The sequence below is a fragment of the Oncorhynchus gorbuscha genome, linkage group LG10 (assembly GCF_021184085.1).
Source record: "Oncorhynchus gorbuscha isolate QuinsamMale2020 ecotype Even-year linkage group LG10, OgorEven_v1.0, whole genome shotgun sequence".
NCBI lineage: Eukaryota > Metazoa > Chordata > Actinopteri > Salmoniformes > Salmonidae > Oncorhynchus > Oncorhynchus gorbuscha.
In genome coordinates this window covers 56,481,842-56,496,219 of record NC_060182.1, presented here as the reverse complement: position 1 = coordinate 56,496,219, position 14,378 = coordinate 56,481,842, and the positions used below count along the sequence as shown (strand labels likewise).

Genomic DNA, 14,378 nt, shown 5'->3' with positions numbered 1-14,378 from the left:
CATAAGGCAAAAGTGATAACTAAGTGGCTCGGGGAACAAAACATTGATATTTTGGGTCCATGGCCAGGAAACTCCCCAGACCTTAATCCCATTGAGAACTTGTGGTCAATCCTCAAGAGGCGGGTGGACAAACAAAACCCCACAAATTCTGACAAACTCCAAGCATTGATTATGCAAGAATGGGCTGCCATCAGTCAGGATGTGGCCCAGAAGTTAATTGATAGCATGCCACGGCGGATTGCAGAGGTCTTGAAAAAGAAGGGTCAACACTGCAAATATTGACTCTTTGCATCAATGAAATGCTTGTAATTGTACTTCAGTATTCCATAGTAGCATCTGACAAAAATATCAAAAGACACTGAAGCAGCAAACTTTGTGAAAATGTATGTTTGTGTCATTCTCAAAACTTTTGGCCACGACTGTATTATAACAATATTTCCAATTGCCTATTTGAAATTTGTAAGTCGCTCTGGATAAGAGCGTCTGCTAAATGACTTAAATGTAATGTAAATGTAAATGAAAGCCTACCTGCATAATATAGTTCCTCCATGCCGTTAAGGGGCGCATTTCCGTCATAAATAAACGCTTTCGAAAAACCCGGCCTCTCAGCCATGTTGAGATGTCGCTCAGCGCTGAGAGAGCTGCAGCCCGCCATTGTGTAGATTCTAAGCTCTGTAGAGAGACAGGGGCACTTGGCTAACTCTCAAATAGACCATTCATATACCCTCCCACTTAAATTAAAAACTAATTAAAATACAAAAGGCTCCAGGGAGAAAGACATGTCAGCCAGCAGCCTTCTTGAACAGGTAAAGAGAGTCACTTTCTGAATATTTACGAGACCAAATTTCCATCGAGACGTAGCTAGTTAGGATAACGTTAGCTTGTTCCAGAGGCAGTGACTCTCTGTAGTGCAAGTAGGCCTGACCACCTGCTAAAGGACTGACTGGTGAATATACATTTCTTCATTTATTTTTCCCTTCCTCTCTTCTCATAAATCAAACCTTCATGAATCACCTGGACCCAATCCAGAGACCGAAAGGCCAAGGAAACAAAGGTAAGTCATCGTAACATTACTAGTTTGCTGGCTCTGTATGCGGATCTTTTTCGTGCGGTGTGTACGGAAACCCTCTTCTGCGTGGGCAAATGTGATGATGGCTCGCTAGCTAGCCAGATAGCAGGCCAGTATCACCGAAGTGCCTATTTCGCTTCTATAGTTGATTGGACATGTGAACAAATTTCCGATACGTTGGTAGTACCTACTTAGCTAATCATTTAGTTTAATTACATTTACTGTCAGTTGTGCGAATACACAATTTTGTATTTTGAGGAAATCCGTCAGCGCCAGCTTTAACGTTCGCTAGTTAGCCTGGCTAGCTTGGTAGTTAGATTGTGCTACCTGACTGGGATTACGCTACATTTGCAAACTAGGTCGCTCTACATTTCTCAAGTCCGACAGCTAGTTAGTGGCTAACTTTAGTTTTGGTTAAATGCTAGCGACTACCTTAATTGTAACCTTTTTACGCAAACTAAACCGGTTGTTCCATGTACTTCCTTAACGCTAGCTGGCTAACCACGCGATTTAAATGATTCTTTGCGAACATAAGCATGAATTGCCTGCCAATGACACGTCTTCGAGCATGCTGTTCTCACTGTGCCACTAGCTTGGCTATTTCCACCATAACCATTTAAGCTTAAACGTTTTAGTTCAATATTGTGAGGCAACTTTGTTTACTAGCCAGGCCTGTTCCAGTTTGGCTATTCTTTTTCAGATTAAGCTCAGGTCAGGACGAACTGACACGCGTCGGACACAAGTTAGTTATGTCATGACCCCCCGAGCACTGGTGTTAAATGGCAATCGATTGAGTTTGTTCGTCCAAAATTGCAGCTAGAAACAATGTAAATATAGTACAACAGCACCTCAACGCCTATTTCCATTCCCATTGGTGGCTGTCAAGATACTTATGCGACTGATTCACTGTAATAAACAGGCCGTTTCGCATGTAGCGATAGTTCTGCAGTTACGTTATTTTTTGGTAGATTTTATATCTAACATATACCGCGGCACATGATACAACCCGATGCCTATGGCCTACAGCTGCTTGTTTTAAAGGTGGGACAGTAGTTATAGGTCTAGCCAGCATGAAAGACGACTGTTGTCCAACTCAACCAATCCAATGCTACCCATTTAAGTGCATTAAAACAGCTTATTGTGCAATTTGTGACAGTGAACTCAAGTTGTGCCATACTACAGATGTATTATTAAATGTAAGGACTTCCTGATTCTTATTGTCATCCTACTCACCACCAGCCACAAATATGTAGGCCTATGACTAGTTGTAACTATTTCCACCTCGTGCAAACCGATATATCCAGATGTCTTACATTGCTGCCTACTCTTTTCCAGTGCAAAACGGAGCTGTGACCCAAAAGGATACTTTGAATGATGAGTTTGAGCCTTACCTGAACACTCAGGCCAGACAGGTGAGTACCACTTCTATCAGCTTTACTAGGCCACACTCTGCTCCTAACGTTTGCCTGCTTAGGCTGCCTTATTCATAGCGTTTGTTCAAGTAACATTTTAAACCCGCCTCAGTGTTAATAGAAATTATCAGGATGATCAACAAGCTGTCTGACTCATAGATTATGATAGTACACATGCAAAACAGGGATATTTTGCTGTATAGCTTTACAGTAAATTACTTTTATACTGTTGCAATTCATCATGTGTCCGATCCAGGGCATTTAGCTCACTCTTCTCTCCCGGTTTACTACGTAGTCCATTTGCTTTCCTATAATTCCAATTCATAATTAAACTACCGTTCATCTTGTCGTAACTGCCTCAGTTGGCATCCATCATTGGGTGCCCCTCAGTAGAGTGGGCACTTCCCAGAAAAGTGGGCCACAATGGAAATAATGGAGCCTGTATTCCTCCAGTCAAAGGAATGCTGCATCTTTTTGTTGTGTAGCAATGCCACTGTTTCTCTTCATAAAGCAGTTCACTGGTGTGAAAATGGCCAGTTGTCCTAGTCTAGGCGGTGACAGAGGCTGATGGAGATTCAGAAAAGGATGTAATGATTGAAATACAGTCAGCAGTCTAACTAGTGTTCTTCTCTTCCCAGAGCAATGCGTATACGGCCATGTCAGACTCCTACATGCCAAGTTACTACAGCCCTTCCATAGGATTCTCGTACTCCCTGAACGAGGCAGCATGGTCCACCGGCGGCGATCCCCCCATGCCTTACCTGGCCTCGTATGGACAGCTGAGCAACGGGGAGCACCACTTCCTGCCCGACGCCATGTTCAGCCAACCCGGCCCGCTGGGCAGCAATCCCTTCCTGGGCCAGCACGGCTTTAACTTCTTCCCCAGTGGCATCGATTTCTCGGCCTGGGGCAACAACAGCTCTCAGGGACAGTCCACGCAGAGCTCTGGCTACAGCAGCAGCTACGCCTACGCGCCCAGCTCGCTGGGGGGTGCCATGATCGACGGACAGTCCCCCTTCACCCAGAACGAGCCCCTCAACAAAGCCCCCGGCATGAACAGCTTGGACAGCTTGGCGGGGCTTAAGATTGGAGGGGGTGCTGGGGACATGGGGGTGCCCAAGGTCGTGGGCTCCGGGCTCCCCGGGGGACCCCTGGGCCACAGCCAGGTGTCTGGTGGAGCTCCCAGCATGCCACTGCCCCCCATTGCCCCTGCCAAACCCGCATCCTGGGCAGACATTGCTGGCAAGCCTGCCAAGCCTCAGCCCAAGCTGAAAACCAAAGGGGGCATAGTGGGTACCAACCTTCCCCCTCCGCCCATCAAACACAACATGGACATCGGCACTTGGGACAACAAGGGGAACATGCCTAAAGCGTCCACCCCACAGCATGCGCCTATCCCCAGCAATGGGCAGCCGCCCAACCAGGCCTCCCCTCAGCCCGGAACCATGGCCGGAGGGACCCCACAACTACAGCTCAGCAACGGGCAGTTGGTGGCACCTTTGGCCCAGCTTGGGCAGCACCAGTTCCCTGCGAACGGGCAGCAGGGAATGGGGGGGCAGCTGCAGCTCTCCCAGGGCCCCCCTCCCACCACTCAGCCCACCCGCTGGGTCCCTCCACGGAACCGCACTAACGGCTTTGGGGATGGCGGGGTGGGACAGTCTCCCCCCAACTCTGGTGTGGGCGGGGTGCAGGTACCTTCGGAGCCCCACCCGGTGCTGGAGAAACTGCGCCTGGTCAACAACTACAACCCCAAGGACTTTGACTGGAACCCCAAGCAGGGGCGTGTGTTCATCATCAAGAGCTACTCTGAAGACGACATCCACCGCTCCATCAAGTACAACATCTGGTGTAGCACAGAGCACGGCAATAAGCGGCTGGACGCCGCCTATCGCTCGCTGGGTGCTAAGGGCCCCCTCTACCTTCTCTTCAGCGTCAACGGCAGTGGCCACTTCTGCGGCGTGGCGGAGATGCGCTCGCCCGTGGACTACAACACCTGCGCCGGTGTGTGGTCGCAGGACAAGTGGAAGGGGCGCTTTGATGTGCGCTGGATCTTTGTTAAGGACGTTCCCAACAGCCAGCTACGGCACATCCGCCTGGAGAACAATGAGAACAAGCCAGTGACCAACTCGCGGGACACGCAGGAGGTGCCCCTGGACAAGGCACGGCAGGTGCTGAAGATCATAGCTGGCTACAAGCACACCACCTCCATCTTCGACGACTTCTCCCACTACGAGAAGCGCCAGGAGGAGGAGGAGTGTGTGAAAAAGGTAACGGCCTACCCTCCACCCACCTGGGGAAATTAATAGGCCTATACCTGGGGTTGGGGGGGGTGGGGGCATGGGAAACTGTGTGTGTGAAGGTTCTGAGAGCATCTGGAGAACTAAAATTCTGTTGGGTGTTATGTTGATGTAGATCATCAATCATTATTTATGTGTTAATCTTACAATGTGCCATTCCAACAGAAAATGTAGATATGCCATGAACAAAATACAGTGAATTTTATATATATATATATATTCACTAAATGCTGACTAGTGTTGATCAGTAGTGTCGGTATTGAATGTATATATGTTTTTGTTGTGCTGGAAATGTTATTAGGAATGTATTACTTTTGCATAGGCATTTACAGTTGAAAATTATGCCCTCTTTGAGATGGGGTTTGAGGTTATTTAGGAAATCGTTCAGACGCATGGCTCACCAAACCAGTGCTCTAGCCCTGTAAGGCCACTATGTCCATATATACAATTTAAGAAGGGGGAGCAGAAAGGTTTTTGCAAGAATCAATTAAACCAAATTTATTAAACCTAAATGCCAGCAGTCTACCTTGTGCCCACCAAAATGCATTTTGCTGTTGACCTTCTCTAGAGACTCCCAAAATAATTAGAATATGAATTATTATGCTCAGTCTTATACAAAGGCTTCTATTCACATATGAAATGCATGTTTACATTGGCCCTTTAGTCTAAATGGTCATGGGATCCCAAGTGGCGCAGTGGTCTATGGAACTGCATCTCAGTGCAAGAGGCGCCACTACAGTCCCTGGTTCGAATCCAGGCTGTATCGCATCCGGCCGTGATTGGTAGTCCCATACGCCAGTGCACAATTGCTCCGGGGTAGGCCATATATTGTAAATAAGATTTTGTTCTTAACTGACCTGCCTAGTTAAATAAAGGTTCAATTAAGAAAAATACATATAATGTATGTTAATCCTTTGTGGTGTTGAGCAAGCATTTGTTCCCAATCTACTAATGTTGATGACTTTCACTCACAGCAGTGCAACAACTTGTTTTGAAGATGATATATTGAAGGCCATGTTATCAAAAACTGTAAGTAGGATGGTGGCATATTCAAATCTTATCCTACAAGGTCTGGATTACTAGTAATTTATTGCCCCAACCTGGTGTCCCATATCTAAATCAGTCACTGGTTGGAATGGGGGGGGCAATGGAACTGGCTTTGAGGTACAGATTTGAATTTGACCGCCCTATAGGCTTGCACAGTTTCTGACTCATTGCCAAGCTGTGTATATCATAATAGATTGTCAGAAAGGGGTACACTCTCTGTAGTTATGTAGTACTGACCCTGTTTTTATAGTGACTACAGTGCTTGTTTGTCAGGTCTGAGATGCGGATGCGGCTTTCTTTACATCAAAACATAGGCCTGGTTATATTAGACAGTCCTGTCTGCTGTGGCAATATGTTGCGAATTTACATTCAACATTGTATGTTTCCTTCAAGTTTATTTTGCTGAAACACAAATCATGCTTCCTTACATGGTGCTCTCTAATAACATTTTATTTTTGAACTTGAGTTGAGGTGTCCTTTCCCAGCAGTGACTTCACATTGCATGACTGAGGCTATGTGTGCAAAACAGTGGGTTATTTACTGCGGCAAGGAAACTGCTCTGCACCTGGGGGTATTTCTCAGGGAAACTCCCCTGTAAATATTTGGAAAAGACTATATTTACTAGTTGTCAAAGATCAATCTGTAACTGGTATTTTATCAATGAATTAACTATAGCTTCCACTTATCTAGAAAAACATGAGATGCGTGTTAATCATAGTTTCGTGGTTTACATATTGATCCAGATTGGTGATAACCACGGATTACTGACTGGTATTGATGGAATATCAACATACACTTAGGTTCAGGCTTCAGAGTAGAGCTGAGAGTCATGTGCGCTAGGAAGGTGATATGCTGACAACTCAAATGATGAATGATCCTTGCTGTATAACGTAACAATGAAACAAAAGATTGTTTTGGAGTGATCACGGTTGACTCATTTTTCATCTATCCACTTTGATATCACAAAGTACATTTTTGTAAGTTCGTTAAGGTGATGCATGTATTCCTGAGGTCGATTGAGGCCTCACATCCTTTCTGTTTTGTTCCAAACTAAAGCCTGATGTTTTGTGTTACCAGGTGGAAGTCCAGGGAAGCGAGCCGTACCCCAGCAACCCAAACCCCAGCAGGAGTCATTACAGACTTCAGGTAACATGCCCTAGCGCTCCCACCTTCCCCTCGTTCTCTTGGACCAACCTTTTTGTATGGATTTTTACTTCATTAGGCCAGGTAGCCTAGTGGTTAAGAGTATTGGGCCAGTAACCGAAAGGTTGCTGGTTTGAATCCCTGAGCTGACTAGGTGATGTCTGTGCCTTTGAGCAAGGCACTTAACTCGAATTGCTCCTGTAAGTTGCTCTGGATAAGAGTGACTTATTGCTGATATTTCCAGAGGTCAAAATAACACTCTGAAATTGTCATAATTATCATAATGTCTTTTCAGTTTAAGCTTTTTCAAAAGAACGCTTCCAATTTCAGCTTGTTCAGTTGGGATGGTGATTTTGGCCCACAACATTACTTCAATCGGATTATTCTGACCAATGACCAGTCATTTATTTGCGTACAGTGCCTTCGGAAAGTATTCAGACCCATTGACTTCTCCCACATTTTATTTTATAGCCTCATTTTAAAATGGATTTAAAATAATAATTAGCCAACTACATAATACCCCATAATGTCCAGGCAAAAACTGTTTTTTAGCCAATTTATTACAAATAAAAACAACTTCAATACCTTGTTGACAGTGCCAGTCAGAGCAAAAACCAAGCCATGAGGTCAAAGGAATTGTCCGTAGAGCTCCGAGACAGGATTGTGTCGAGGCGCAGATCGGTGGAAGGGTACCAAAACATTTCTGCAGCATTGAAGGTCCCCAAGAACACAGTGCCCTCCATCATTCTTAAATGGAAGAAGATTGGATCCACAAAGACACTTACTAAAGCTGGCCGAACTGGGCAATCGGGGGTGAACTGCTTTGGTCAGGGAAGTGACCAAGAACCCGATGGCCACTCTGACAGCTCCTCTGAGGAGATTTGAGAAACTTCCAGAAGGGCCACCATCTCTGCAGCACTCCACCAATCAAGCCTTTATATGGTAGAGTGGCCAGACGGAAGCCACTCCTCAGTAAAATGCACATGACAGCCTGCTTGGAGTTTTCCAAAAGGCAACTAAAGGACTCTCAGACCATGAGAAACAAGATTCTCTGGTCTGATGAAGCCAAGATTGAACTCCTTGGCCTGAATGCCAAGTGTCACGTCTGGAGGAACCTGGCACCACCCCTATGGTGAATCGTGGTGGTGGCAGTATTATGCTGTGGGGATGTTTTTCAGCTGCAAGGACTGAGAGACTAGTCAAGATTGAGGAAAAGATGAACGGAGCAATGTACAGAGATCTTTGAAAACCTGCTCCAGAGCGCTCAGGACCTCAGATCAGGGGGCAAAGATTCACCTTCCAAAAAGACGACGCAGGAGTGGCTTCGGGACAAGTCTTTGAGTGGCCCAGCCAGAGTCCGGACTTGAACATCTGTGGAGAAACCTGAAAATGGCTGTCCAGCAATGCTCCCCATCCAACCTGATAGAGCTTGAGAGGATCTGCAGAGGAAAATGGGAGAAACTCTACAAATACAGGTGTGCCATATTTGTAGCGTCATACCCAAGAATACTCAATGCTGCCAAAGGTTTTTCAAGTACTGAGTAAAGGGTCTGAATACTTATGTAAATGTGATATTTCTGTTTATTTTTTATAAATTATCAAATATTTCTAAACCTGTTATTGTGTGTTGATTTGAGGTGGGGGGACACTATAGTACATTATAAAAATGTGTCTAACGTAACATTGTTAAGTTGAGCGGTCTGAATACGTACTCGGAAAGTATCGTGACTTGAAATGGATAAATTTTCTGGGTACAAAATATATATATTTTGACATGACTAAGAACACTGGGAAATCAGCTCCAATTTGACATTTTGGAAAAAGTATGCCCATGCTTAAAACACGTGATCGTATACTAATTTAAGCAAGGTTTGTCATTTGTTTATTTTAGTCACATATTATATTGGTTTGGGCTTCTTGCTGTCCATTTGCAGCCTACAAATAATGTAATTGTTTCAGCACCCGACCATCCGCGCAAGAAAGATGGCCCGCGGCTGATCCTAGTTGATCTCTGTTCTGGAGTCTAGACGATCCTTTCTGCCAATCAGGGCTGTGTACATGAACATACTGAATATAAATGTAACCTGCGATTTCAATAATTTTACGGAGTTACAGTTCATAAAGGAAATCAGTCAGTTGAAATAAATTAATTTGTCCCTAATATATGGATTTCGCATGACTGGGAATACCATATCTGTATTCCCAGATACCTTGGTATCTGCTGTGACCACCATTTGTCTCATGCAGTGCGACATCTCCTTCGCATAGAGTTGATCAGGCTGTTAATTGTGGAATGTTGTCCCCCATGAATTTGCAGGATATTGGTGGGAACTGGATTATGCTGTCGTACACATCAATCCAGAGTATACCAGACATGCTCAATGGGTGACATGTCTGAGTATGCAGGCCATGGATGAACTGTGACATTTTCAGCCATGTTTTAGATCATTCCATTCTCTGTTAAAACCTGTCTAGGACTGGGGTTCCGCCAGCGATACATGTATGTTTTGTTCGGTAAAGTTCATATTTGTATCCCAAAATCTTATTTTACATTGGTGTGTTATGTTCAGTAGTTCCAAAGCATGCAGTCATATTGCAGAGCCACATTAATTCACAGAAATACTCATTATAAATGTTGATAAATTCAAGTGTTATGCATGGAACTTTTAGATGCACTTCTCCTTAATGCAACCGCTGTGTCAGATTTTTTTTAAAACTTGACAGAAAAAGCATAATCTGAGAATGGCGCTCAGAGCCCAAACCAGCCAGAGAAATATCTGCTATGTTTGGTAGTCAACATTAGTCATAAATAGCATTAAATATTCACTTACCTTTGATCTTCATCAGAATGCACTCCCAGGAATCGCAGTTCCACAATAAATGCTTGTTTTGTTCGATAATGTCCATAATTTATGTCCAAATAGCTTCTTTTGTTTGGGCGGTTGGTAAACAAATCCAAAAGAGTGTTCTGGTCCAGTCGGACAAAGTTCAAAAAGTTATATTACAGATCGAAGAAACTTGTCAAACTAAGTATAGAATCAATCTTTAGGATGTTTTTATCATAAATGTTCAATAATGGTCCAACCGGAGAATTCCATTGTCTGTAGAAAAGCAATGGAACGAGAGGTACCTCATGTGAAATGCATAACTGAGAACGAGGCTGCTGTTAGACCCCTTAGTCAAACAGCTCTCATCCGGCCCCCCTTCACAGGAGCAGCCTGAAACAACGTTCTAAAGATGGTTGACATCTAGTGGAAGCCTTAAGAAGTGCAAAATAACCCATATCCCACTGTGAATTCGATAGGGGCTGAGTTGGTCTACAAGAACTACCAGATTTACCACTTCCTGTTTGGATTTTTTTCTCAGGTTTTTGCCTGCCATATGAGTTCTGTTATACTCAGACATCATTCAAACAGTTTTAGAAACTTCAGTGTTTTCTATCCAATACTAATAATAATATGCATATATTAGCATCTTGGACTGAGTAGGAGGCAGTTCACTCTGGGCACACTATTCATCCAAAAGTGAAAATGCTACCCCCTATCCCAAAAGTTAATGGCTCTGGTAGTCATTCCTACAGTCAGCATGCCAATTGCACACTCACTCTAATTGAAACATCTGTAGCATTATGACACAACTGAACATTTTGGAGTAGCCTTTTATTGTCCCCGGCACAAGGTGCACCAGTGTAATGATCATACGGTTTAAGAATTAGGCCCTTTTTTCTTTCATTTTTTTTTTCAATTTTCACCTAAAATGACATATCCAAATCTAACTGCCTGAACAAGGATATGCATATTCTTGATTCCATTTGAAAGGAAACACTGAAGTTTGTGGAAATGTGAAATTAATGTAGCAAACTTTAGTTTTGGTTCAGTCTTTGAAATGCAAGAGAGGCCATAATGTGCTATTCCAGGTTAGGTGCTATTTAGATTTTGGCAACTAGATGGCAGCAGTGTATGTGCAGTCACTGGTTCAAAATGTTGTATCAAGACTGCCCAAATGCGCCTAATTGGTTTATTAATACATTTTCAAGTTCATAACTGTGCACTCTCCTCATACAATATATTTCCTCATACACATATGTCTATGTCCTGGGAAATGTTCTTGTTACTTACAACCTCTGGCTAATGTGATTAGCATATGTTAGCTCAACCATGCCGCGGGTAGGGGGGACTCCAATCCTGTTGAGGATAATCAGCTTCCTGATATGCCACACCTGTCAATTGGATTGATTTTATCTTGGCAAAGAATTGCTCACTAACAGCGACGTAAACAAATTTGTGCAGAACATTTCAGCAATAAGGGTTTGATGCATATTGAAAGTTTCTTTAATCTTTTTTTTCAGCTCATGAAACATGGGACCAACACTTTACATGTTGTGTTTATTTTTGTTCAGTGTACCTAATTTCTTTGCTAATGTATAAAAATGAGCTGCCAAACCCGCTTTGGTTAACTCTGAGGTCCCTCTGTTTGTGTCCAATTTAGGGAAATCCTCCTTTTAATTTTAGTGCCGTCCACTGTCAGAATAACCTACAAAATTCCTTGCATCTTGATTCCCTGGTGTTGCTAGGGCAGTTTTTAGGACTCTGGTGTTAACTCAAATCCTCAATGAATTCATTCTTGATTGTAGTGGATTTGTTGAGGTTGTGCTTTGTTTAATTTGTATTTTATTTCTAATGTTAATTTTTCACCCGGTTTGTGGAAATGTTTACTTGGTCTCATTCCCAATGGTGCCCCATGGTCTCAATTGGACTCCCCTGAATAAAAATGTTTTATATATTTAAAGAAACATTTCACTATACACTGCAGAGAGTTTGGTGCATGCCAGAATTAGTAACTTTACGGACATGTCAGTGACTTTGCTCTGGGGAACAAGTGGAGAGTAAAACCCAGCCTAACAGTCCTGCTACTTTGGATGTAACTTTTTGTAGTGTGAGACACTCATTCCAATGACAATTCCGTGTTTTATTTTCAAGAATTCCGTGTGTGGATAACGCCTGCTCATGCTGGCAAAAACTACACTTCCAGTCTAGCATCTAAAAACCTGTTTTTCTGCTGCCCTGTTACAGCCACCTTTTTGTTTTGAAATCGGAGGATATTTCATCAAGTTAAATTCCCTTTCTCTCAAGTGATCAAAATGCAGATGTACTTTGACATTTTGTGCTCAATGTGCTCTTTACTGAATGAGGACAAATGGTCCATGTCTTGCCGTGGATGATTATTGCAAATGTCTGAAAAGGTGATCAGAACTAAATGTTGTAGGCAATATACATCCTATTCGTATAGAACTACTTGGTGGGACCTGGTGGTAAGGGAGATGCTTGGCACCAACAGACACGTGGCTTGCTTTTAAACTTAAACTCAAACTCTCCTCTCTTAGAGCCATTGATGGAGTATAATAATTATGCCCACAGGTTACATTAAAATTGGATCTACAACATTCTGAAAAGCCCTAAATCTCTGAAGTGTATGTTTTGATGTGAGTCCCCAAACTGAACTCTTCTTGTTTTCTCTTTGTTCTCCCACAGGAGCGCCAAGGACGTGTCAAGTAACAGTTACTGCTTTGGGCAAAAGACTGCAATAGCCCCCACTTTCCACCCCATCTCACATTCAGATCTTTCAAGAAATGCAAAATGGAGGGGGAAATTAACCACGGACAAAAAAAATCGACTAAATGAAGACTTTCTTGATTTCTTTTTACTTTAAAAGACTTACTTCGAACTTGTAGTAAAAGAAAAAGAAATTATTATTCATAGGACTACAACATAATGCATAGCATCCTTAGGTGAATCTCTTTTGTCCCACCCAACCCCATTCCACTACATATGCTTTTTTTCTGGTATGCTTTTTAAAAATAAAAAAAACTTTATTTTTTATTTTTTTAACAATGATCGTCTGTTCTTACAGTCCGAGAGCAAGTCTATTTCTTCTTACGCAAAATTCTAGTGGAAATGTTTAGTGTCGGCTACTATTAGTGCCCAAAAGTCAAGGCGGGCCTTTTGTTTAATTTCTTTGTAAACCCCTCCATCCTGTGGAAGATTAATGGATCCAATCAGGACGCAGACGGGGTGGGGTCTCTTCAGTGGATATTTGTCGTTGTGGGTACTGTCATCTCACCCTGCAAGGAGTTTGTTTCCAATGCTTCTGTCATAAAGGAGAACTGAAATGGATGTTTGAGATTACCCTGTTTTTTTTGTGGGGGGGTAAGGTTTGGGGGAATTGAAAGTAAAAACATTATTACGTTTAGAACCTTGGTCATTGTATAATTATTTTATAGTGTACAATTGTACAAAATGGGCCCTGTTTCCAGTCCTCTTTCTGGACCTGTTCAGTGATGTTGCTTTTCTCTTGCCATTTTTGTTTCTTCCTCCCCTTTCGTTTTCTTAAAGACCGCGCTGACACTGGCCTCGCCCTGACTCTTTCTATTAATCAGTTCAAAGTAATAAATGTGGTATACTCAGCAAGAACATGTGCGTTCCCCTCGTTTGACTGTAAGCACTTCTTGTCATGCTATGTGCTTCCTTTTTCTGTATTTAAGGGAAAATGAATGTTTTATTACTTGGTAATTAAGCCCTATACCCTCGCACTTAATTCTACCCCAAACACCCTTCTTGCACCACTAACCACCTTTATCCCATCCACAATGTCCCCCCTTCTCTTTCCCCTCCCCTGCTGGCTGCTTAACCATAACATCACCACTATCCTTGCAGAATGTCAATGTTGGTGGGAAAAAAAATAAGGTCCTCTTTCAAAAACGACTGGCTTTTATCTGTGGCATAATAAAGATGCTCCACAAAAGTCCAGCTTGCTATTTTCTCTTCTTGAAACTAAGCTATGGGGGTTTCGGTAAGGACAGCATTCATGCATTAGGCCAGTAGACTCTTGACTGGTATCTGTAGGTGTTTTCTATGTGCTACTGTTGTCATACTTGTGATCATGTCATTGTGTTCAACTCTGCATCTGTAACTACTACAACTCAGGTCACTGTCAAGTATGTAACTGGAGGCATTGGTGTGAATTTCAGCCTACATTTGGGGTATTTCAGTCAAGGGCGATTTGGATTTTGTAATTGGCCTATTTTATGATGCCGTCTTGTTGAATATGTTAGCAAAACAACTGGTGTATAGCATGAGAAACATGCTTTCCGTATCTTGAATTCCCTTAAGCGCAGGGTCACTCGGTAGGACTTTGTTTAGGATCATCAGTATGCTACATTTAACTCAGCACTCACATTATTGCCCTTGAAATTAGATCTCATTTAATAATAATAATATAATAATAATCCTGTGTAGCTCAGTTGGTAGAGCATGGTGCTTGTAACGCCAGGGTAGTGGGTTCGATCCCCGGGACCACCCATACGTAGAATGTATGCACACATGACTGTAAGTCAAACAAATGGCTAATTAT

The 14,378-nt window shown here is 43.0% G+C and overlaps 1 protein-coding gene across 1 annotated transcript; it reads left to right on the top strand.

Moving 5' to 3' along the window:
- The first annotated feature begins 599 nt into the window (after nt 1–599).
- ythdf2 (YTH N(6)-methyladenosine RNA binding protein 2) lies at nt 600–13,438 on the top strand. The gene is made up of 6 exons (XM_046366434.1): nt 600–806; nt 1,030–1,054; nt 2,405–2,481; nt 3,120–4,748; nt 6,903–6,971; nt 12,500–13,438. The coding sequence occupies exons 1-6, from the start codon at nt 780–782 to the stop codon at nt 12,521–12,523; spliced, it is 1,851 nt and encodes a 616-aa protein (XP_046222390.1). The 5' UTR covers nt 600–779; the 3' UTR covers nt 12,524–13,438.
- The last annotated feature ends 940 nt before the right edge of the window (nt 13,439–14,378 follow it).

What these genes read in the sequence shown, in the direction of transcription:
- ythdf2 (XM_046366434.1), top strand. Translation starts at nt 780, where the DNA reads ATGTCAGCCAGCAGCCTTCTTGAACAG. An exon ending in CCAGCAGCCTTCTTGAACAG is followed by an intron (nt 807 to 1,029) that starts GTAAAGAGAGTC and finishes GACCCAATCCAG; the next exon opens with AGACCGAAAGGCCAAGGAAA. An exon ending in GAAAGGCCAAGGAAACAAAG is followed by an intron (nt 1,055 to 2,404) that starts GTAAGTCATCGT and finishes ACTCTTTTCCAG; the next exon opens with TGCAAAACGGAGCTGTGACC.